Below are 27,268 nucleotides of genomic sequence, written 5' to 3'. Positions count from 1 at the left end.
GTTAGAACGTGTCACAATTTATTGTTTTTCTTCAAAAATGCAATGTCTTTTTATTTACACTTTTTCATTATTTCTTATTGAAAATATAATTGTAGTAGTCTTTTCAATAGATACTTCTATTACCGTGTGTATTTAATTTTTAATATTATTATAATATTATTTTTTCCAAAACGAGATATGCATATAAATTTAAGTTCATTTATTCATCAAAATGATTAAAAACTTGAAAATGACATGCATTGTATAAATTTTTTTCATCTTCAAGTATAGATTTAATTAAATTTCTCTATAGGCGTTAAAGCAGATTTTGTGCCATATCATGTTAGAAAAGTAGAAATAGATATCTGTTTAAAGTCTAATGTGACAAACTGATGTTTATATTTTGAGCAGAACATTAGTTTAACCGCACTCGACAAACATTAGCCATCGATAAGAAAAAGAGCGTTGTACCTTTACCTTCATAATCGAGCTCATTTTAATATCTCGTTGGCGTAGGCATGCATCGATGCCAAGCGTGCAAAGCAGCCTCCGGTCATACATTATCCGGTGATAAAATCTCATTACGCCACTACAAACGAGTGATTATCGACGCATTGACGATTTTGCGATCTTTTTGTCGCAATTCATGATGAGACAGTGACTTCATTCACCGAGATACAAATTACAGACTAAGCTTTATTATTTTGTTCTTGTATGCGGAACGACAATAAGTACATGCATACATTGATGATGCAAGTCGGGGAGAATATCATAATTTATCTCAAATTTTTCTAAAAATGATTTATACCGATTAACGAGCTTTACAGTATTATTATATTGTTCTTTCTTCATATAACTCATTTTATTTTTCTGCGAACAAATTAAAAATTGGCATATAAAAAAAAGCTAGTGCAATTAAAACACGCGTGCAGTTCTCGAAAATGCAGACCTCGTGAAATAAATATCTCATATATTTTATGATGGTTAATAATGCGTATATATAACGAGATCAAAAAAATACAATCCATGATGCCCATATATACAAGTTAATACTTTCGCGAACGTTGTTTATTTATTTCGGGTGCTGTCTTTAACTCCGTTCGAACAATTAACCGACGGTATTTTCTTACCGCGTGGGCGTCGCACTTTGAATGTTACAATCTTACGATGTAATCAACTGGAGAAATTTTAACGTGCCACACGCCTTTTCCCTTTCCTTGTTACGACCAAGATACGTAAGTTAACTTTCCGAGGCGAATGCAATCCAGAATTAAATAACGTTTATCGCATGGTCGTTATTTGCATCGCGTTGAATGAAATAGCGGTAAACTTCAGTAGTAAGATAAATCACGGTATATTGTAACACTTAATTATTTCGAAATATGAGATATAAAATTCTCTTTAAATTTTCTCTTTACAAATAAAGAAAATTTCAAAAAAGCAAAGATATAAATATGTATGTTAAAGAAATTCTCGTTTTGTTTGTCTATAATAAAAATCTCTGTTAAAAAAATATCAAGTAGTGGAATAATTTCGATTATTTATGTAATAATATTCTTTTGACATATATAATATCGCGTGCGCACCATTGATATCGTGCTTCCTCCCGATAATTTATTTTTATTTTTAACTATGCTAAATGAAAGCCACATAATTCAGAGAACGCTATAACATTAATATTTTATACCGATCAAAAGTTTTGTGCCGAGCGTTCACTTTCATTTTCCCATGTAACGAGAATAATTTGTCGAATATATGGTATGCAGGGTCTCCGTTGATTCATCCACGGTCGCTTATTAAACATTGTATAATATTATTGAATTACGTGGCTAATAAAAAGAATGATAAAGAATCTCCATATAAAGTGCCGGACTCGCGAACGGTTGAAATCGGAATAGCACCTGCGCTGGGATACCTCGTAATGTCGCGTTGAAACCTGAACCGGATCTCGAAGCAGCCCGCATTAATTTTTAACGAGCAAGATTCCCAAATTTTAGTGATCGTTTACGAGTGACGTGAAAGAAACGCTTAAAACATATCGTTAAAAATTAGCTTGTATTTTTTCAGCGAATGCATGACGGTCGGACATTTTACAGGAAATGGCGTTTCCCTTCCCTCGGATGCGATCTCTCGCATGCTACGAGGGCGATCTCGACTTGGCAATGCTCGAGTGTTCTTGCAACGTTATATCGCGATCCATCTTGACGTTAATTCTGCTGTTAATTAATTCGACACTTTAATTGTTCGTATATCTTGCATTATTTAAGAATGATTCATTGTTATAATTGCGACTGTCTTATCTTTACATTAATAATTGCTTTAGCAATTATTTATGACGAAATTATTCCATTAATTAGTAATTCAATACGTTCTCTTTTACGTGGGATTTTTTATATACTGCAAGCTTCTTTATTTTAGTAATTGCATTCGTTTTATTTCGATTAATCATCTCATCATTGTCGATTAATCTTTAATTATATTTATTTGAAAAATTATCTTCAACAGATAATTATTTCTTGTTCACTAAATCAAAATGTAACAATATTGGAACTTTTTACAAGTAATAAAAATGATAAAATTCGCGAAAATTCTTAATATTTGAAATCAATAATAAATTTTAGTATTTGTAAATTTGTACTATATCTTTATGAAATACACGAGTTATATCGATACGATCCTTTTGCGCTAAGGGTGAAGGATCCTTGAATATATCTCATGAGCATATTCGTGTTATAGGATAAATGATATTTGGCATAGCATCTCCGACAACAGACATGCATCACTTTCTCGAAGACTGCAACCGACGCGAGTGATGAATCGTACCGCGAAGTCGTTTCATTTTTCATTTCTCTCGAAAGAAATCTTACACCCACTGTGTTGCCTTTAATATGTTTTATGTGAAAATATTCTTACAGTGCACAGCGATATGTTCGAATCAATAAACGCACAATATTTTTTTTATTTCATACACAACTGCTGTGAGAAATATGTCGATATTTTCATAAAATGCATTTTTATTACATCTAAACTCAAAGTCGATCTAAATGTCTCACCGTCATGATAAATATCATAATTTTTACAATATTGTCTCGACGTATCGATAACTGTTGCTTATATGTAAAGAACGTGTGTCTCGTATTGAGTTTCGATACAGCGACGTTTCGAGACAGCATTGAGCATGTATTATTCACCGCGGTGTTATTAATGCGTCTCGTAAACGCGAGCGCGCGATGTCTATTAAATTCGATGTTAAATATACTGATTCGTCGCTGCAGGTGGCAATGGTAGGTCATTTGGACGGATGGAGGGAACGACCGATATTCAAGCGATCGATTTTCAAGCTCTCCTCGAGTCATCGTCCTCGCGAAAAGAAAAAAAGAGAGCTATTCCTGGAGGGGAAAGAGAGAATCTATATCTCGAAAATCAAAACGCTCGTATTTATCGCCATCGTTAATAATGCTGCGTAGATAGCACTGTCCAAAAAATCGCAAGTTACCTGATAAATCTACAAGCTCTCATAATAAAATGCTTTTCATTATACTATTTTATGTAAAGAAAAATGATTAATCTTGCTATGTGTGTAGTATTATTCCTTTTTTTAGACTTTAAAGTATGGAAATAAATAAATAAATAATATATGGATAAATTTCTTATTTAAGTTTTTAAGCCACAAAGAAATTTAAGAACCGATAATAAATTACCATACAATTATTTGATTTTGAAGTACTTCGTATAATTGAATTATTAGTAATACATAGTCGATTTATGATCAGTTGAGTGAATTTAAGTGCATCAGCTGTTATAAAAAAAAATATTTTTATAATCAAAGAAATATTTTTGATATCCTCGAGTAATTTTCACGTAATAACGTAAATTCGTGTGGAAGATGATAAAACAGGTTCCTCGAAGGTGCTTTTTTCGTGTTGGCATGCTGAGAACCCGATCGCCGATTCGTCGCACTCGTGAGAAGAACGGGATTGCCACTCGCGCATATTTATCATCGCCGTTAATAACGCGCGAGAAAAAGCCTTATCGCACACCGCAGCGAATTTTTCGATGGCCACTCGTCTGACATGGTCGATAGTCACTGAAAATTAACTTCGTCGCAGAGTACAAAAAAAGCCACGAAATAAACTTCGAGATCTTTTCAGAGTCTCCAGATGCAATATTTTACGAAAAATATTTTTATAGAGAACACATAGAATAAAAATTAATTTTTCTATCATTTCAAGACAATTAATTTCTATCATTAATTAAATAAATATTTCATTAAATAGATATCAGATTGAAATAAAATAAAACAAAAAGATCAACCGCAAGAGAATATATAATATTTTTTCCAAATTATACTTATGACACGAGTAATATGTATAAATGTACGTAAAGTGTAAAGCAGTAAACATTTCTTCTCTTTCTTCTTCCTTTACGAGAGCATATAAACATTTACGGAGACAAGTTCGGACGCTTTAGTTCCATTTTGCAAAGGATAAAAGCGCAGAAAGAGGAGGCGGAAGAAGAGGAAGAAGCAAGAGAGAAAGACGATGAATGCACTCGCCACACCCTGCTTTAAAGATTGTAAACGATTATTAATGCCCACTGCGGTTTGACCCGTAACCCGGCGGTGGGTCTTCTCGCAAACGTGTTTTGCCTCGTTTCTCTCACCCCAAATCTAACCCTTTTCCGAATCCTCCCTCTTCCACCCTCAAAATAATCTCCGACCAAAATACTCAGGCGAGATCGCGGATCATCTCTCGATGGAATCGATCCGGTTTTTTTCTTAATTAGCCTGCCAGGCTTCCTCTTCGTAAGAGATAAATAATAGGGTTACGTCCGGTTACGTTCACTAATTTGCGTAACACGCCGCAGGCTTCGAAATATTCGTGCCAGCAATCATCCAGCCGTTGCGAGGGAGATGAATTATCCGGAGAGAAATGCAATAAAATATTAAAACAAAAAATAAATTAACATTTATTTTTCATCGAAAAGAAATCAAGAGCGCCATAGTATTTTGCATTTTTAGTCTATGTTTTAGTTAAATTCATTGCATATGTATTCTTAAGGATTCATTGCATATGCATTCTTGCGCACGTTCATCGAGAATTTTTTTATTATTGAGAAAACGATTTTCCATGATAAAAAACTCTGTTAATTATAAAAAATTCACGAATGATGGAAAAAATTCATGAATATCATTGAATACTTTGATCAATTGTATCTATTACTTAAAAAATTGCTATTTGGAATTCTCCGAACATAAAATTTATTATATATACCACATATCTTTCTCAAGTTTAAAACTTTAAAAATTTCAGAACAAATGTAGAAATGCGAAATTTGTTTCGCGCCACTTTGATGTAAACACGATAACGCAAATAACGCGTGTCGTGAATAACGCCAATAAAATTGCTCGATTCAAGACGATATCATGTCGAATCCGTTCATTAGGAGAATCATTCGGAGAATGCGAACGGTTTGATAATTAATAAAATGAAAATAACAAGCCGGAGAAAACAGGCAGATAAAAAAATGGCGTTCTTTCCGTGTGAAGGTGTTTGCGCACGTCGATGCCGTTTCTGGTTTCCAGGTCGTCGTTTCGAAACGTCGGGAATTCAAAGTATAAGTTCAATAGCTTGACGATTCGCCTCCGATCCGACGCAATATGAAGAGTATAAAGATAACGAGGCGGCGCTTGAAGAGAAGTCGATGAGCAATTATGCAAATCGTGCGTGACACGTGCTACGTTCGACGACGATATTCATTATCGAATGGTGAAAAATAACACTGAAGAAATGTATGGAAAGGTACTGATTCAATGAGCATCGCGATGCTTAAAACAGAAGAACTCCCGATCCAGGTAGGAGAATAAAACCGAAGAAACAACGAACGAAGAATAAATCGGTTAGTGCTGTTACGTTCGTGCGTATGGTCAATTTACGAGCCAATCTCGCCGCTTACCGGTATTCCCTGCGCGAAGCGTAATTTTTTAATAACCAATCATCGCATCGCGAAGATACGACACGATATGACGCGAGCATAAAGATAACGAAACGGCGGGCCAGCGCGAAAATTATGCAAATCGTTCGACGCTGCATTTGCGACGCGACGTCGACACTCGATAAAGATGGAATTTAAAATGCATACGCTCATTTGTCACATCCGCGAAACTGTGCTATCGATCCTGGGTGGCGAGCATATATAAAACGTCTCAAATGTGAAAGATATGTAAAAGATATTTTTGATGATGAAAGAAATGAACCGATGAACCCGAGACACGAATTCGCAGTAGTCTCATAAGCTTATATTCGTTTCGCTTGATCGGCAAGTCCATTCGCATATAAATGCCAAATGATGATCGACGTGCTACTGCGCATGTGACAAATTTATATTGTCAAGAGAAACAATATTAAATATATTAAATATAATGTCTACAATTATTTTAAACTATCGTATTATTTATAAATTATTTTTTAAGAAATTTGGAATTAATTTTTTATTTTCTGAAATTATATCATAATTATATTGCATAATGAAAAATAATAAATAAAAAAAGTAGATGTTTGATTTTATTAAAATAATCATCGAATTAAGATAATAAATTGCGAAGATAATACGAAAGTTTAAAAACTTGATTAATAGAAAATTATGATGGAGAATACAAGATTAATCGGAGACAGACACAACTTTATTGAGTCGATATTTGAAATGGAAAAAAACTCGGCCGGAAACAATCGCGCGACACAAAGAAGAAGACCGCAACGAAAACAGAAAGTTACAAGAAAAGATAGAAATAGATGCTGTGTGACTCACCATGAAAACCATGAACCTTGATTGCAGGTTGGCGCTCCCGATGTAAGTCTGCGTTTCCAGCCACCGTGATGATCGCCGGGATGGTATCCGTTTCCACTTCACTTCGATGCAGACTGTCCCTTCTTTTTCTTCTTCCTTCACACTCAACACAGCCGCGGGAAAAGAGTCGATCTCACTTTACCGAGATTACGCGCGCACTGGATTTTCCCTCCTTGTTCTTTTTTTTTATCTATCTCCCAAATTTGGCGACGCGAATGAAAAGACGCCGAAAAATTATTGTCGTCGAGAAAAGTATATAAGCGATATAAGCGGACGTGTTTATTCACAAGACGCGATTTTTATTGCTTACGCGATCGTGCAAAAAAAAATGCGGATCTATATTCGCATCTTTAGTCATTAGTCGCGAGTAACCGACATGTACCCGATATTTTATTAACTATTAATTGATCTAGCTAAGTAACTTATTAATTGGCTATCGCGCGGTGACGGCGAATATTGGTCGTCTACCGGCATTCGATTGGCATACTGGCATAAATACTGGCCCGTTTGGTTCCGGTCACCTGCAATATAAATGGACCATTGTCTGCATTAGAAATTGTCGTCTATGAAAAATTAGGCAGTATAATTAAATTTATGGAAATCATAATTTCGATCGCCTTTGTGACAGATATTGATACATGCCAGTACTTGACGCACCGAAATTGAACTTGTCTCGAATCAATTTTTTGCAAATATCTGTCTTAATCGTATGCATCTGATATCGTTAGAAATAAAAAATGTCTATTTTATAAAAATAAATTGGATTCAATTCAGCAACTTTCACACTTGTGTCAATCAATTTCAATTAAAATAGAATCCAATGTTAAATGTTATTTATAAATTAATAAAGTGCACTATTAGTATTTATATAAAATATATAACATTCATTCATAATATTCATATTTTTCATATTAAAACTTATATATTTGAATATATTTGAAAATATTATCATACGCTCGAGATAAAATGCATAAATATATAGAATTAAAATTTCTCAATTATATTATTATAATTATATGAAATGTTATATCAGTTTCTGCTCATATTGAAATTTTTTATAAAGAATAACAATAAAAAATATTTGTATATTATGACAATTCAAAAGACAATAATACAAAGAAAGATGTTCTCAACGGGAGATTCTAAAGAAATATTGGCCTTCATTGTTTTGTTTCGATAATCTAGCTATCTAACATAATCAATAGGTTCACCAGAAAAAAACGAGCGAATCGAATAATAGATTGAGCAAACGCAATGGCGATGGCATCATTTTGCAGGGCGCGGTCAAGTGTGTTCAGGCCGGGCCTGTGTGACGCACCCGGTCTTTATTTAAATCATTCGATCTGTCACGTTATAATCGATTAACGCTAATAGCCGAAGAAATAGAGTTCATCATAACTCGAAGCTGCTCATACTACTTTCATACTATTATCTTTTGATCTCTCGATCATTTTCCACTTTTAAATATGTCTTGGAGAATAGAAATAAAAGTCTATAACAGGATAGCTCTTGAATTAGCCGATTTTTATTTTTAAAGAAATTTTAGGCTGACAATAGCATTTAAATTTTGAATATATTTAATTACATTTTTAATATATTAATGATTTCGAGTCTAATTTCAAAACGTAATTTTCTAAAAAAAAAATAATTCTTAAATTAAATCGTCTTTAAATTTAAAAATAAAATTTGTGTTTCTTGCATTATCTTATTGAAACTTGATTCATTAAAATACTTGGCTTATATATATTTTTGATTATTTATCATTATTAATTACTTATTTAATAAACACCTTGCATACACGTTTGCGCTCGTTTTTGCCGCTTATTAGCGATCTTGCACTATGTGTCTTGCTGACGTACGTTTCTATAAGTTTATGAATGGAGAAACACGCGTGCCCGTCGACTGGAACACACTGTGTGTAAGATGCAGCAGCAACGAAAGTGACCTGCTTTAGGTTGTATCTGTTCGCTTGAGGCGTGTGCATACATATATGGCGCGTACACGTATAACTATGCACGTATACATTTATATATGTGTAGACAAGCAAACAAGACAGGTAAAGAATTGCCCCGAATAACTGCACCGAATGGCAAACTGCACGATAGACGAACGCGTGTCATTATTGATGTAAAACGCGCAGAAAAGAGCAACTTCGATGATTTCTTCAACGACATTATGGCGAGAATTTGAAAGAGCAAGACATGTATTATATTGTCAGAGAAAAATCTTCTATACGAATGAAACATTCGAATAAAATAAAATTATAATTAATTTAGATTATATAGCAGTCAAAGATGATTAAAAATAATTAAATTATTTTCCTTTAAAAGAAAATTTAAAAATGTAAAAAATAAAAAATGAAAGATAAAAATACGTATACAAAATGCTTATATTTTATAACTTTAATTTTAATATATATAGAATTAATAAATAAATAATAAATTAGCTTTCTCTTTCTCGCAAAGAGTAAATAGTTTCACGAAAAGTTAATTAAAAGTAATTGTTAATTCTTAATAATAAATTAAGATATATTAATTAAATGTTAGGCACTTTTAGTAAAATTGCTCATAGAAGATTTAATTAACTTGGGTTACAAACTGGATATGAATGCATAATAACAGAATAATGAAGATTTAGCATAACACGATGTTCATTAAAATGCAGATGAAATTATATCGGAATCATTAGTTATCATCGTCAGTCATCCCATTTTATTATCACCATTTGTCATAATCGGTAGAAAGTTACAAAGCGTAAAATTAATCACGTATCTGTATATCTAGCGCGAGAACCAAAAGTGACTTTCTCGTGCAACTACGATACTAAATTAATGACTGAATTATCTCATTCGAGTTAAATGAGATAGCTGCGTATAGCAAAGTGCAACGATAATCAGGTTGAACTTGAAACTTTCATGTAAGCTCGCAATAATCGATCTCTTGAAGCACAATATAACGTTTCAAATCTGAAATAAAATGAGAAAGATTCAAATTTCTCGAGCGTTGTTTATCTCGAAATAATAAGAAAAAATTGATTGAATTGTAATCTGATTAATGTTGTAGATATGTTTAAGCGAGCTAAATGCATTATTAATTATATCGACTATGATCCTTTATTATATCATAATCTTCGTGATATCGTTCAATTTCTTCAAATACAACTATTTCGGTGAGTTTCGTGACATCATACTAACTAAAAATAAATAGAAAAAAAGAAGAGAAAACATAGATGATACCCTTCTGCACCGCTATCAAATCGCCTACTTATTTGCATGCGAACACCGATATATAGTCGGCGCAAATAATTACACTGTACGATAACGCGTTAGATAATGATCGACGCGTATCAGGTCCACGTGTGAAATACCACGTGTGAAATCGTACGAGCTAATTATTGCCAGGGCATTACCTTATCTGGCCTTGTAGCCGATTGCCTTGAAAAGCGCAGTTGTACGTGGATAGCTGCATCGAATGCCAAGCATAGACTCGCGCATATTTGCGCAAGTCGCAATAGCGCATCTTACGAAATATTGCTGATTAGTTAATTAATTCATGTATACGCCTCAACAATCTCTCGAACTCCATTTTCACTCTTAAACACATCGATAAAGTTGATAAGCATATAAATTATTGTAAGATACTTGAGTTTCACGACGTTATACAATTCGAGTAGGCTTTTATGTATTTTCTTAGAATCAATTTCTCCGTGACATAATGTAAGTAGTATGCACTCGCGGTAAACGGGTTAACAAGATTTTATTTTTTTATTGCAACAAATAATATTTAATTATATTACCCCGAAAATGCATAAAATTTGTAATCAATTTATTATATGAGAAAACCGTTATAATTCAAAAAAATTTTATATTTCTCGAACAAAAGTGAGAATTTGCGAAATATCGGAATTATGAAGTTCATGATTGCTAAATCAAAGTCAAAATTAAGAGAATCTGTGAAGTCAAGTGAATAATGAAGCTCGAGAAGATAAAAGCTTTGCGAGTTTATCGCATCATCTATCACTGCCGCTTTTTCTTCGACGTTCATTTCTCCGCGACGTTCATATGTCCGATCGCTCATTTCGTTCGCCGATCTTCTAATCCGATTGATCGATCTCCGATTCGCGATGGCGCCATTAATTTCTTCGTTTCGTGACGATGGACCCATCAACACCGCAAATACCATTAACGCATACCGCAGCTTTTTGCAATTAACCTTACCAATGATTGCGAAATCGCCTATCTCACTAATCTATCGGGTTCCGTCTCGATTAATTAATCTAATCACCCTTTATAAGCTAACCCGACTTTCATCCTATCATCATCGCTAGAAAGCGGCTGAGCTCGCGATTACCAATTATTTTGGCGTATCATAATTAGCATAATTTGCCTAATATTTCAATCGTTTTCTTCCCAAGAAGAATATCGACTGACAATATTTTTCAATATTCCGTCCTTTTAACGATAAAAATTATTTTATTATTTTATTTTCTACTCTCTAAAAGTGAATCAGTGTATTATCACTGTAATCAGTGCTGTACTTATAACTGCTTGTAATCAGTGAGTATTTACTGTTTTTCATACTCACTGATTACAAGCAGTTATAAGTACAGCACTGATTACAGTGATAATACACTGATTCACTTTTAGAGAGTAGATTTTTATATCTTTATACTTGTATATCGTCTTAACAAAATTTCATCGATATCAACACATTCGTTTGAAAATCATATACGACTACTTCGAGATATAATCGTTAGACAGTGTCGCAATAATCGCAAAAAAACCCCGCAGAAATAATGGTCGCTTGTCTCGGATTTTCTCTCGGATTACAAATTGCGATATTCTAGCTATGCGTGAGACCGTGATGACGCTAGAACGGGTGCGGATATTACGCGGGCGCACGACTAGACATTAATAAACTCCTCCTTCTCGCGGTGAACATTGACATTAATTTGAAACTCGTCCGGTCGAGATCTTATCGATGTATTTCGAAAGCGAATCGTGCCCGCGCATAGATGGGCGTATGCATACGTCTGCATGCATATGCATATGAAGCGTTTGTATAAACGATGAAATAACGTCGTAATTTTTTTCACTTGTGATTCGAATCTTGCGATAAAGTAATATATCGTCAATTTTAAACGTCATTTTGCGAAATATCGGAATTTCGTTAAATTTTAAGAAAGATATAATGTCTACTCTGTCAAATATATATTTTGAATATATTTGCGATATTAGTAATCTCTAGTTGGAGTGGCAATAATGTCTACATATCTCCGCATACATTTTTTCGCTCAGTCAAGAAAGATTATGATAATTTCATATTTTGCTATGAATTTAAATATTGCATTGCAATCAATTTACATCAATACTATAACGGAAATGTTATTTGTACAAGGCAAGATTATACAGAAAATATTGTAATATTTAATAAAAATTTGAATTATATAATTCACAATGTATATCATATATATTTATTTGTGGTAATTATCTTATTTTTGTTAAAATTTGGCTCTAGCTGGATCCGTAAAATAATTAACAGAAAACATTAGCAGAATTAAGCAGCACCTGCTTACGACTCAGCTAAATCTCAAATAACACGTTTACTGCTTCCGCGGACTCAGTAAGTATAACTTTGCCAGAAATCTTCATTAGATGTTTATGAAATAAATTAGTCAGCTAACTTCTACTGAATAAATCATTCTCATATCGAAAAAAAGGCAGTTTAATTTTTTTATAGAAAAGAAAAAAATGAGCGTTTCGTCTGCTCTAAGAATAAAGAAACATCTCATTAGATGTAATACAAAAGTTTTTGAGTCACATCATACTTATTACACCGGCAGATGTTTCGCGCGAGAGACGTAAAATCTATATCGTTTTTATCGCGTTTTCGATCATCGACTGCTACCTGCTGCCATTATGGTCATTGGCGGCAAATGCCAGCGAGTGTTCGTTTAATTTTATTGCTTAGCCATTGACGTTTTTACTACACCACACCGCCGCACAAGATCTACGGGCTAGCTAGGGCGAATTTTTGCAACAACTCCTGATCCGGGATCCCTGTAGAGCTTGTAAAATTGTACACTGACACTCTTATGTGCGCGTTTAGATAATGGAACACGGGTAAACAAGATCTCACATCTCATAAATCGAGCTTTTCTCGATCGATATGGGACAACTTTTGATAATTAATGCGAATCATTAATATGTTAAATCAAAATACATACTGTTATGAAAAAGTCATGTTTGTGTCATTTATAGCAAGTTCATTAATCCTTCCATTTTCTTTTTTTATAAACAAAATTATTTTCAAAACTAAATGATATCGTAAAAGAATTTTGTAATCAGACAAAGGAAGTAAGAAAGATATCATAAAATTAATAATTTATCTGATAAATACAGAAAAATTGTTTAAAAAAGAAATATGTGCAAGTACTATTTGATAAATATAATTTGTTCCTTAATATATATTGTAACTTTTTATTACTGTTATTATATTCTTGAGAATTTAATTTCACTTTTTATATATTATATAAGAAAAATGAACATATGCGACTATTTGCATAAAATATTTAAATTATTTAAATAAATTATTTAAATTATTTTAATGCTATTATAACACAATAGTACATTTCTCAATCTAAATAATTTATCTGCAATTGAAACAACAAATATTTCTCAAATTTAACGTTTCAACTCATTCGCTAAAATTTTATACGATTTCTATAACCAAATGCGGTTGTTACGGATATAAAAAGTAAAATATACATATATTGTATACATATTCTCGTTTTTTAGAACCGTTGATACAATTTCAGGAGATAGTTTCAGATTTCTTATTTAAGAATAAAATAATGACAAGTGAGATAATATATAGTTTACAAACATATGACCACAATATTATACGATTAGACATTGTTTTCCAGTTTTATCATATCAAAGCGATAAATACATTTTTGTACTACGTTTTACTGTTATATATGTATTATATGTGTTGTTATAGTTAATAGTATATGTAAATTTCCGAATGTGGACATTTCGAAAAAAAAAGTATGATAAAAGATATAACTTTCTACATTAATTTTCCAATCTTAATTTTTCGAAAATACACTGTTTTCTTTTAAAAATTTGAATAAAAATTTAACGCACACAACGCAACTAATTATATATTATTCATTATATTATTATCCATGTACCCTCCATTATTTCCATAAATTAAACAGAAAATATGTATGTATTAAGATTTCTTTCTTTCTTTAGTTTTTATTTTATCAATTATTTTATCATGTCAGAGATGTGATCTTGGCAAAGAAGTGATCTTGACAAAGCATCTACATAATGAATACGCACAAACTTTCAAACTAATCTGATAAAAAAGCAGAACAGACATTGGAAAACAGTCTGAAACTTTCGAAAATATATAAATAACAGTATATATTTCAGCGATTATTCCCGCGCTCTCGACGCTACCGTTCTCAGATCGCGTCGACCTATCACTCTAATTCTCTTGTTTGAAAGCCCGGTGAGACGGTAATGAAAAGAGCGATCGGTGTAACTGATGCTATGGCGTTGGCTGCGAGCAATTGTAACACACACGCACATGTTATATATTATATACATATATACATACATAACGCGCACGCGGACCTATCACGTCTTTTACTGCCCGCACTAAAACTGACATTTGCACACATTCGTTGCACCGGCGCGATAATAAGGGACGTAGTTGAAGCTATTAGACGATGACGAATAAATAGCGGCCGGTGCACGATGCCGGCCAAAGAACGGATCATGTTGGTTTTATCTACCTCGACAAGGGAGGGATACGTATATCCCAGCGATTGCAGCCAGGTAGAAGGACAGGCGCAATTCGTGACGAGTTATACATACATAAAGATCGTTCTACATTAATCGCAAGTAGCCAATCGCGTGAACGCAAGCAATACTATTAATATTGCTTACGTTCATATGATTGGTTGCTTGCGATTAATGTAGAATGATCTTAACGCACAGTTACGCGTACAATCTATTGTATCGCGGCGAGCGATATAATCGCAGATAAAAAATCGCGTTAACAAAGGAACCCAAAGTGTCTCTGTTCCGAGAGGTAAGAAAAAAATTTGCGAAGACAAAGAAGCACGTGATAACGACCGACCAGGGCTAAGATACGTCTTATTAGTCAGCGGAATTAATCATACGGCCTTATAATAATCGGTGGCGACATATTTTTTATGACTGCCGTTCTTTGTCTCGTTGTATAGGCATGATCAGCGGCGAGTATCTTTGCTCTCTTCGTTTGTATGTATGCACAGTCCTTATCGCGATATTATTCGCAAATAAAAGAAACATTTTAATCTGTACATCGTCGTAGCATTTAAAGAGATAATTGACTTAGTCATCGGTTTTAAAATATCATCAGTTGATTTTTTTCAATTCTTTCGACATAATAAATTATTTATATAAATATATAAAAAAACTCATAGTGTAGTAGACAAAGTGTGATATAATAGACAATATGTTTTATAATATTGAATAAGCATTAATACAATTTTAATGGATAAGTGGAAATTTAATGGCTCGCGAACAGAAATAGAACGATGATTAACCATTTGTAGTAAAATATTCATATACGATGATAAATAGTTACATTTCATCGAAGTAAAAATATTATATTTTTTTCATGATAAATTTAATTGATAAAATACAATATTTAATAAGATTTGTATATTAAAAAAAGAATCAATTCTATAATTGTACAGTAAAAAAAATTATTGAATAATTGAAATTTTTATTTTTATAATTACTACTTTACTATTCTATTTTTAAAAAATACTATAGATAGTGTTAATAATGATAATTTTATGTAGTAATAATAACTTTAAATATAGATGCCGCTAAAAATAACTATATATTTATGATACACATAATTACAGCTATTTTTTTACCACTATATTTCTAGAAACTAATTTTTTCATAGATAAATAAAATTACGAACGATAATTTTTCATATTAGAGAATCTATAGTATCACACTGATGTCTGTTTTTATTAAAGCAATAAATTTCTTCCACTATTTTTTTTATAAATTTATTTTTTAACACTGTGTAATTATCTTTAGTAATGTTTTAAATATTGAAATTGAGTGTGAAAAGAAATATATTGTTAATCATTAGATTATATATAATTAACGTAAAATATATTGAAAGAAAGTGAATGCAATTTTTATAGATGTAACCGTAATCTGCCACTTGGTTGGTGACTAAAACGACACGAGGACGCGATATTGAACGGTAGCTGTCAGCGTACGATCCTATTAACCCGCATTGTATGCTAATGAGCGCTTGTCGCCTGTGATCCGTGCTTATATCGCATTATATTGTCGACAGCGGTTCTCAGCGAGAAAGAAGGAAAGAGAGACAGAACCGTGCTTTTCCGTCGCGTTGCGATAATTTATCGCCTTATCGTCGTTTCGTCGTCTATCTGTCGTTTTTTCGCCATCGAAGTCGTCGAGACAATCTCAAATCCGAGCGCAAACGCTTTCGTCGGCGTTTTTAGTACAATGAGATCCAATTAATCGAAGCCAATTAAAGATGCAATTACGTCGTGCTTCGCGCGAAATTGGTTATTCTCAAAGCAGACAGAGATGAGAGCTGTTGCTATGCGATTACGGTCGGATTACGGTCGATTTAACGCCCTAATACGTTTCGTCGATGGATAAAAAGAAAAGTTCCGGTACGAGAAACCTACGTTCAAAGGGTTACATAAAATTACTCGCGGCTTTAGTGAAAAGTTTAGTCGGTAAACACGAAAAGCAAAGGGACAGCGATGAAAAAGGGTCGCTGTTCATCGATTGATAAACAGTTTACGGTTTGGCCTAATTTCCCTTTTAATCCTTCCCACGCATTTTTGAATCTAAAACGATAACGTACACAATCGCTATCGGTTATGAGATCAAAACTGCTCGGCAAACATGTACAAGAGAAACAAAAAAAATTATATTTTTTAGAAAAAATTATATTTGAAGACTGAAGTACATAAAGGCAATGCAGATTTATTACGCAGATATTATGGCCTATTATAATAATTTAAAAGCCCTGTTTGAGCTATTATTATGCACAATGTTTGATGTATATAATTTTAAACGGGCTGAAAACATAGTCGAACATAATATACGACCGATGAGGACACACTATGATTTAATGGACGCGTAAATTTTTTTATGCGCCCATTAAAATGGTCATGAAAATGATCACGCATACACACGTGTCTTTCACGAGTATACAACAAAAATTTTCTTAAGAAATACAGAAAGCTCTTTGGCGCAATGAATTTTTTTTCGGACAGTGAAACGAGTGTAATTAACGATTATTGGTAATAGTAGTGGTGGTGATAATGGTTATTCAACTGTAAGTCCCTCATCTCAAAACCGCCAGCTAGCTGACTGCTTATCTTCAATATGCATACGTGTGTGCGTGCATAGTACATGAGCCACGCACATGTGTCATCGACATTTATATAAGCATGTATGTATCCGAGCGATACGTTCTATGCAAACGTTGAATTAGATATCAACAATTAACCGAGTGAAAGTCCACAGTAATGAAAACTAACATTAGATATCTAAAACATTCAATCGCCACGTCGGAGCGAGTAATTACCGTCCATAACGTTAGCGCTCTCGTAAGTCAAGGTACAATCTCATTATGTCAATTTTATGCAAACCTACTCGCACAATTTCCCGTCTCTTACACGATCGCTCAAATGAAAAGCGCTAGATACGAATCTTCCTCTTGTTTTACTGTCAATATATTCCAGGGCTTGCATTTACATATATGATAATATATTTCAGTACCTCATAGATTCAATATCTTTCTTTGACATTTATTATTTATAATCTTCACTTGCCATTATATTTGCTAATTTGTCATTCTAAAGAAATCTTTAAAAAAGATTTAAATAGATGTTAATCGAATGAATATAAAAGATGATACCACTTTACTAGATAACGTTTTTAAAATATTAAATAAGATGTTATCAGTACTTGCGTTAGCCAATATAGCAAATCTTTGACGCGGATCATCGAGGGATTAATGCGATGAATATAAATTAATATTTCTTACATCGATAACTGAATTACGCCCGCCACAAAGATATAAAGATCGCAGTGAAAGTATTGTAATGTATACGTCGAGAAATCCCATCTCGAGGACGGGATCAGGGATCAGGGTCTAGGCGTCGTCGACGCGGCCGGACGAGATACATGCCGTGTGCGTGTCGACATAATTATGCTACGCGCCGTCAGGTAGATGAAGTCGATACGGACGCAGGGGCCGTTTAAGCGCCTCCGAGAGCATAAATAATCCTATTAAACGTGTCACTGGTTGTGTCAACAATCTGACAGGCAGCAGCCTATCTCGGCCGCCGCGCTGCCGATCGTAGGAACGCGCGCGCGCCGGTTAAATGCAAATACGTGCGTTTACACGTGGGTTGGGACGAGAATCAATGTCAGGAAGTCACGGAAGTGATTTCATCGACGACGGGTGCGCGAATATTATGCAACGTTCGTTGCTCTATTCGTCCGGGCACGCGAATATTTTCATCCGCTCGTAAAGTTCACGTTATGCGTGATCACGAGAGAGAGAGAGAGAAAGAGAAAGAGAGGTCCGATCGAAAGCGATGGCATCTCAAGTGCGGCCGATCTCTTCCCAAGAATTGAAAACGTCCGTTTACAGTTAAGAACCGCGGCTCGCCACCTGTTTGACCGTGCGGCTGTTCCGCAACCACTCTGCCGATTCGATGTGTAAGTAAATAAGGAATACGCGAGGTAAAACACGTCTCGCGCGACACGAGTGTCTCGTCGAGGGAAGGCCAGTCGTCGTGTGCGACGAGGTGTCACTGAGTGATTTTTAGTTACGTCTAGAGATTATTTGAGCTATTTGCAGTCAACGTTTTCTTAACAGGAATGCCGAAGTATCGATGATCTTTAAGTCGGTAAATAAAAACGTACGATTTTACGGCTTGTATGAATTAAATTCAGAGACACAGATAAATGACGAAATTTTGTTCTTTGTTCAATTTCAAGTGTATGGACTCCACTTGGAATATTAATTAAAGACAAGGTTGTCAAAAAAAGAAAAAAATAAATATTGAATATTGAATATTAAAAAGATGTAATAATAAAAAATGTATTCTCAAAATTCATAAAAATAACAAAAACTATATTAAAAAAATATCATTCAATATCCTTCCTTTTAGAATTGCGGAATGTGCAGAATGCGATTGCTCGATTCTAAGTTTTATTTTCACGTATTTACAATAATTGCAGTAAAGATCTAAACTAGGAATCTTATAAAGATTGGTGGATATATGATCGAAATTGAAAGATTTGATGGATAAAAAATTTTTCCAAAACTGAACGATATATCGCTGTTAAATAGACTGCCTAATTAGAAGTTACGCAAACGGCTAATGAGCAATTTGTCGCGTGTTTATAATTCAAGAAAAAATATATACGTTTGCATAAACTCTGCCTAGAAAGATTATAGTAATTAGGTCACAGTAAATTATGTTAGAGCGCTAACCGAAACCATTAATAAATTAGGAAACAGTTTTTCCTGTACATGCTCACTCATAAATGAAGCGGTTAAATGAAATAAATACATTCATGCAATTCTGACAAAATTTATATCTTTATTTATGAAATTGTTATATGTTGATAAAACTTTCATAATTCTATAATTGTTTTTGATTGCAGTGTTTAAATTATTTTTATTGAATTGTGCTATTTATATCAATGCTATTTTAATAAATTTTCTTTAATAAAAAATATACATAATATAAAAATAATGATTTACTAGACGAATATTGAATTTCGAAGTAAAATACGAATTTTATTTATTTAATATATATATATATATATATATATATATATTATATATATTTATATATATATATGATGCGAAAATAATATAAAATTTAAAAATTTAATACCACTTCGTAATCTAATAAATTATAGAACCTAAATAAAATCATCAAAAATTTATATTTATGAAAACAAAGATTCATCGGGTTACTTGATGAAATCTACGTTAAAATTCCGAGAAATTTGGAATGTTGGAAATTTAATAAAGATTATAATCCAAAATTCAAAAACTGCCTTTCGCAGTTAACGAGGGGAACAAAATAATTATATGCAAGAGAGTGGAGAGAATTGAAAAGATGTGTTATCGTACTAACAATAAGATATAGATGCGATACGCCGTCGATATCGCCCGATGAGATAAAAGAAAGAGAGAGAAAAAAAAGAGGGAAAGAGGAGAAGATGAGAGGAAGATAAAAAGCAAAGACTAAACTATTCTTTAATGCCGCGGGACTCTCACGTTAGGCGATTAACAGTACTTCTCGTGGGTTATAACTTTCCGGACACGCTTCGACGAGGCTTTGTCGCCCGGGCTCCGGTCGTCGGTGGCGAGACCCTCGTAAATCTGACAATTACTACACCCGAAGCCGCGTGTATCCGACCGCCGGGAGAATCGCAAATGAAATAACTACGAGCGACTAATAACATTGCGTTTCTCCTCTCTCTTTGTCCCTCAATCCGCACGGTTCGCGACGCGACTACGAGAAAACGTTATTCGCTGGGTTGCATCGCCGCGAGTAAACCGAATCAGGAACGTGCGACCGCAAATTAAGACGCGCTCTGTGCGTGCACATGCACATATGTACGTAGACACGCGAAGCTTTACGTCACTATGTACAGATCACCCTCGCGACAACCGAGCGTTTATCCTCACCAGTGGCGAGTCCGGAATTCTCGAGTGCTTTATGCGAAGGTGTTGTTCATTTACGATACATGTATAATTGTGTCGTAAAAATTTTTACGTCACCTCTGCAAAAATAATTCTTCAAACAATAATTCAATTAAAAGGAAAATTTAATTTAATTTTTAATATATTTATCTTTGTCTTTATATCTAGTTTTATACATATATTTATTATTATTTTATAAGTAGAATCATATCTTTTGTTACTGGCAAGATATTTCATATTGCTCAGGGATATATACTTAAATAATACAAAAAAAAATTAATATTATATCCATCGTAACACATTACGTATTCTGTATTATCTACATATATTCATGCGTACAGAAAATAATATAATTTTATTTTTCCCATATATAACTAATCTTCTCATAAAAATGATATTTGATAGTTATTCTGGTTCTCAAGCTTTCAGTTATATATATTCTCTCTGTATATATATTATTAATATATATATTTGCTCTATCGCATATATATAAATTTCCATTGCGAACTGCGCCTGCAATTATTACTGCCTTTATCGTTCTCGTATGGGTCATTCCGACAAATTAATACATGCACTAATACGGATACGCATGGTTGAGTCTCCATTTCGAGATATCTTTATTCTCTCGGTATAAAGATATCAAATATTTGCGCATAAGGAATCCCGATGCAAGCAAGATTAAGTAATGATTTTCAATCGCAAGCGTTAGGAATTTGTATTATCCGGATAGAGCAAAATTCTCAAATGTGAACCTAGAGTGAGAAGAAAGGATGATTATACAAGAGAAAGATATCGGCGGAAAATAGTTATTGCGATCGCAGATCGGCTCTTATTGCCAACTTATCGCGCGTGTACTTGCACTATGCAGCCGGCATTCGTTTATTATCGATCACACTATTAGTGGCACATGCTATCAATATTTGCTTCACATACGCTGGCTTTTCCGTGCTTATCGCAACCTCCGCGCATTTTCTCTCATCAAAGCTCTCCTTTTTCTTTCTTTCTTTCTCCCTTCTTTCTCGCGAAATATACATATACATATGCATAATCAGATATTAATAATTTAATAATGACGCAAAATATTAAAAGAGACTTTCTTGGTGCTTGTCTATTAACTCTATTCTAAATAGTTGGAATTTTTCAAATTCAATTAAAAGTAACAGGATTAATCTCTTCCTCGCGTTAATATTCATAAGTCACGTAACGGGTGAGTATGACAATCGAGAATATCAAATTGGAATGATCTTGGTTTGGTTCTCGAAAGTCAAAGCGCAAAATTTGACGAGCAACGACAATAGAAACGACGAATGACATTCCTACTGCACGGAATAAACGGGGGAGGATGAACGTAGATAGAAGGTAAAGATCGATAGAGGTTCGTCGACTCTGCGACGACTGACCGACGACGACTCGATGGATTAGCTCGTAACTTTTCTAAGTATGAAAGCCCTCAATTCGCGATGGTATCGAATTTTCACAATCGTAAATAATTAAGCTTAATAAATTCACGATAAAGGAATTTCTTGAAAAAATAATATTGGATATCACAGAATATTAATAATGTAGATACGTACTATTCCTCGTAAAATGTGAGATCGTTTTCAAGATGAAGTCGATTTTTTATTAGTAAAGAACACCAAGAAATATTACAATTTTATATTATGGATATTTTATATTGCGGATATAAAAACATTATATAATTAATATATTCATCTATTTATATATCTATACATCTCAAAATTTCACATTAAAATTTACGTTAAATTAGTTAACAAATAATGTTGCATTGCTTATTTACTTTCATAAAGTTTCATTTTCAAGAATGATAATATCTTGGCTGCGGTCGGGAAGACGTTCTAGACATTCGGGACAAAAGGAGTAAAGAATTTTTTAACCTGTTTGATTGGTCAATCAAACGCTTCAAAGCATCCAGAGCGTCTCCCCGACCGTAGCCCTTGAAACATGCCAACTGAAATCGACTTTGAATTTTGAGATAACGTTGAAGAAAGAAGTTTGAAAGGACGTTAAGAAAAAATTACAGATAGCGTATTACGTGGTCGCTTTCCGCGAATTCGAAAGCACTAATGTATACATATATGTATATTTACGAAAGTTCGTGTGGCCATGTTTGTAAACAACATCACGCTCTGAACTTGCATGCTTAAGAAATGTACGCCATTTTGACTTCACTCTACAAGTGATGCTTAAATTTACGTTACTCACCAGAGTTATCTCGAGAAACTGCTTCCCGGAACCTCGCTACCTGGAGCCTGCACCTCTTGGTTTAATCCGAGCGGCGCCTATCACAGACTTTCCACTTTTCCATTCGTTTAACCGTTCAACGCGCGCGCGAAACTCGACCGAAAGTCGCCAATTGATCACGGCGAGTTCGAGAATCCTTCCGCGAAAGTCACGCGAGGCACAATGAACACGATTGTCACACAAACAGTGCGTAATTAATCACGCTCGCGATTACGATAGCCGACGATAGCCGGCACTTAGTCCGAATTTTCGTAAAAACTTCCTGACACGGGCCGAAGCGCCGTCCCGTATCGCCGAACGATCCGTCGAAACTGCGTCAGAAATCGAGACGCCAGTGCGACTCGACGGCGTTGGGTGGGTGGGGCGGGAGGGGGAAGGAAGGAGGAAGGGAGGGCGCGAGCTTGAAAATTTTCAAAGCAACTTGCGCCGATCAGGTGGCGCTTGACATGCTTCCCGTGGCACGCGCGGCGTTTCGTTGCGTTCGAGATACGACGACGAGAAATATTTTGCCGCAAAGGCAAAAATAATCATCACTGTCTCGAGCCTCGGGTCATCGTTGCTCCCGTGCGACGCACACCGACGCACAATCGACGCACAATCGACGCTCGTCGACGACGACTCGGCTCGTGCACGATGTGCTCGGTGGTCTCGCGCGCGCGATTATGTACAGTCAAAACTGAAACTCCCGAACGTAATTCGTTGGCGAAAAAAACTCGCGACACTCGATGCTCGTCGCGGGCGACGATCGTCAGCACTGTCCTCTGTCGGAGGTGGTGGTGGCTCTTCTCCGTGGGCGTGATGCGCGCGAAAACGTCGCGGACGCTCGATCGCTCGCCGCGGGACTTTCCGCGGCAACGTTCACGCCGATGCGGTCGACATTACACCACTGATCACCGACGGATCATCTCGTCGCGGCCGACGACGATCACTCGCGCCGCCGACGATCCTTCGTCGGCGGACACATGTTTCTCGCGAACTGCCGGCATGACGGGACACGCGCGCGTGTCGTGGGAGAGCCGACGGTAAATACGCAGCGTAAAACGTCCTCTGACTGTCGTCGGCGCGCCCGTACTGCCGTATACGGGACGGCACGGGGTGACACGACGGGTGGGCGGCGGGCGACGATGCGCGACGACGTGCGACGATGACGCGCGAACGGAGCCGCTGGTGGCCGATTGCCGACGAACGGGCGGGCGGGCTCGCTCGCTCGGCTCCGAGCGATCAGCTGATCGCCACGCGCGCTGCTATGGTAACTCGACGACGTCAGCGATTGATTCCGGCTGCTCCGTCAACGGGACTGCACAGGCGGCGATTCATTTCGTAGATTCGCACGCTCGTTCGTTATCTGCGCGCACGTTGTGCTGCACGCCAACCTATGCTCGTACGCATGCACGTATGCACGCATGCTCGCGACGCGGCTTCTCGGTATGTATATCGCGCACGTGCGACACCGCCGTAGCGTCGAGTGGCGATCTCTCGTATGTGCGTGCACGCGCGTAAATAGGCGCCTCGGGCGCTGAATGTCCGTCAATTTGCGCCAAGATAACACGCGTCATAAGAAGACTTTTTAGAGTTCTTTCGCTTTCTTTCTTTTTTCAGAACCAGAGGATAACGCGTCAAACGAGAGAGTAAAGTAGAAACAAGAGGACTAACAGAGAGAGATACGAAAAAAGAGAATGGCAGATAGAAAAGGAGTGGGAGAAAAAAAGAGACGATGCTGTTATAAACTGGCCTAAGCGCGACTCATCACACGGCTTGAAAACGACGAGCGACGGTCGAGCGTGACAGGAAGGAAAATCACGAGGCGAGCGTGGTGGTGGCGCGAGCGACAACGTTGACCATCCGCTCGTGTCGGCAGCCGGGCGTGCACTGCCTTCTCGAGTCGTCGGTTGGTTCTCCATCCTCGACTCCGGCTCCGGCTGGCTGGCTGGCTGGCACACTCGCTCCCTCGCAGCCTCCGCGCGCCGACCAGAGTAATCGTGATGTGTACGTGTGACGGGGATCAGCTTAATATCCTTGCGATAGAAGAATGGGCAATCGATTAAGAGAAATATTTATTGAAATCAATTTTTTATTTTTCGAAAAAGTGAGGAAGAGAAGGGAGGAGAGGAAAAGAAAAACTCAAATTTTTTGGCCAGTACTTAGAATCAGTTGTGCTTCAGTTACATCAAGATCAGTTGTGTCTTAATTAATATTAACGCTGGATTAATTCAATTGTTTTTCAACTTGTATTGTTTTCCTAATTATTCCATGATATATAATATGGAACTCGTTGTGTATGTGTAGGATAAAGATACATGCATCTAAATATGCAAATCGAATTAAAACTCCTTTATTTAATTAATAAAAATAACAATGATTAGCATTTATTGTGTAATAAGATTTAATACTAAAATCAGATATTGATCAGCGTTTCCAGTAATAAGATAATATAAAAATATACACATATCTATATGATGAATTAAATAATATGATGAAATTTAATAATAATATTATATATTCATGATAATTTATATAATATTATATAATATTATATAAATTATAACGAAGAATTTAACAAATTATTGAAATCGTTCTTAAAATCATTAATCTGTTATTTTATGAAGTATTTTAAGAAAAATGTAAAATGTATTATATTCATTTAATGGAGTTTTTTTAGTCGCATTGCGGCATTTTTACAAAAGCCTCACTATGATTTTACTTATCTTGGCAACTGTTCTATAAAAGTTTCCGCAGTGTGAATTTGAAAATTTTTTTTTGGCTATTTGAAGTCCAAACTTTTCAATTAAAATCCTTTTGAATGTAAGTGATTGAACATTGTCTTAATTCATTGTTCATTTCGTTAACGATTTACGCTAGAAAATTAAGTGATGCAATAACGTGATTATTCATGACGTGATAATTTTTTTCTATTTTTTATTTAAATATATCAAGTGATGTACATTGTATTTCTTCTCAGATTTATAAACTGAGTAGTAGAAAATTATACGTTTACATAATTACTAACGAAAAACGAAGTACATTCACAATTGACAGACGAGTTAATTCAGTTTACGATTAATCAATTTTCTTTCTCAATCGTAATATAAAGATAAAAAGAGATAGAGAAGATCTGGTTAAATTACCGTTCAAGTTAAACGACGATGGTGAAACTCTTCATAAGTATATGATATATATTGCTTGGAACATAAAGACGATTATACAAAGCAACGCGAGAGGTCGAACAGAGAGAATCGTCGATCACGAGACAGAGAATCTGCCGATGAATGGCCGCAGGCCGCGGATGTGGGTGTTGCTATTCGAATATTTCAGAGTGAGATCAATCCGAGATTTTTTCTTTTTCTGCACGATGTGTGACCGAGATGTAGACGAATCAATGGCCACGCCTTTGGGAAACGGACGCTGCCCCGTTGTCCGTCGAAGACAAAGACGCCCACGTGCGAATTGTATCTCCCTCGTAATCCGAAAAATCCTTTAGGAAACTATCTCCGATAATTGTCGTATCGAGAAACTAAGTATGACCGACTATCACCGTATTCTATTCAACTCTTGTCCTCTTTCGCGAGAAATACATATTATTAGTCATCGCGCAGTCTAAATTTTTTCTTGCCTGCTTGCATAAAGATACATCAGATAATTTTCTCGATGTCATGCTTGTCAATTCACGATATTATTATTTATAAATATTATAATTATCAAAATATATTATATAACATATTATATAACAGAATAAATTATATAATATATATAAATTATATAACAATTACATACATCTATAATTTAAAAATCTGAAAAAATATCATTTACCAAGTTCAAGTTCACTAAAAGTCCAGTAGATGCTAAATTTCCAAAGTTGCAACATTTCAAACCAAAATATCAGTAAAAATATCAATAAAAATATAAATAAAAATCTCAGAATTTATTTCTTGCAAAACAATGTTTTTTGCAATGCATTGTAAATCCATTAGATGCATGAGAGTGTCAACTAGCAGTTGCCATATGAAATGCATTATGTGCGAGAGAGGATCGCCCGGAGTGAAATGCAAATGTGCGATAGTGATACATCAATTCATGAGTGGACCGAGTATAATAGATATGTGAGAGAATTTTTGAATGTTCTATTGTCGCGAATTCTAGCTTTGTTATCCCAGGTTTGTGTATGATGATACGAGAGTTATGTCGACACTGAAACTATCATAAATGTGCGACTCGTGTGATATGGCAACGCTAAATGATTCGATAACAATTCGTAAAAATTTTAATATGTCTTTCATAAAAGTACATATGACTTTTTATCTATCAAATGTGCGATTTTCTTCGAGCATTAAATCGATGCTATTCCTTTTTTAAATATGGAGGTATATATTTTTTTAGAC

At 35.1% G+C, this 27,268-nt stretch overlaps 1 protein-coding gene across 1 annotated transcript in view; it reads right to left on the bottom strand.

Annotated features, from left to right (window-relative positions):
- The window catches only part of LOC145973047 (uncharacterized), a 299,775-nt gene extending 275,031 nt beyond the window's left edge, over window positions 1-24,744 (bottom strand). The window contains exons 1-2 of the mRNA XM_083102196.1: window positions 22,854-24,744; window positions 6,787-7,346 (exon numbers count right to left, since the gene is read on the bottom strand). Coding sequence (XP_082958322.1) covers window positions 6,787-6,798 — 12 coding nt within the window. The 5' untranslated portion in view covers window positions 6,799-7,346; window positions 22,854-24,744. The remainder of the gene's footprint in view (window positions 1-6,786; window positions 7,347-22,853) is intronic.
- Window positions 24,745-27,268: the final 2,524 nt, after the last annotated feature.

The sequence above is a fragment of the Camponotus vicinus genome, unplaced genomic scaffold (genome assembly GCF_025532165.1).
Source record: "Camponotus vicinus isolate PSW18456_S1 unplaced genomic scaffold, iyCamVici1.0 SCAF_6, whole genome shotgun sequence".
Classification (NCBI taxonomy): Eukaryota; Metazoa; Arthropoda; class Insecta; order Hymenoptera; family Formicidae; genus Camponotus; species Camponotus vicinus.
The sequence above is the reverse complement of the archived record's forward strand: the minus strand, read 5'-3'. Positions and strand labels throughout refer to the sequence as shown.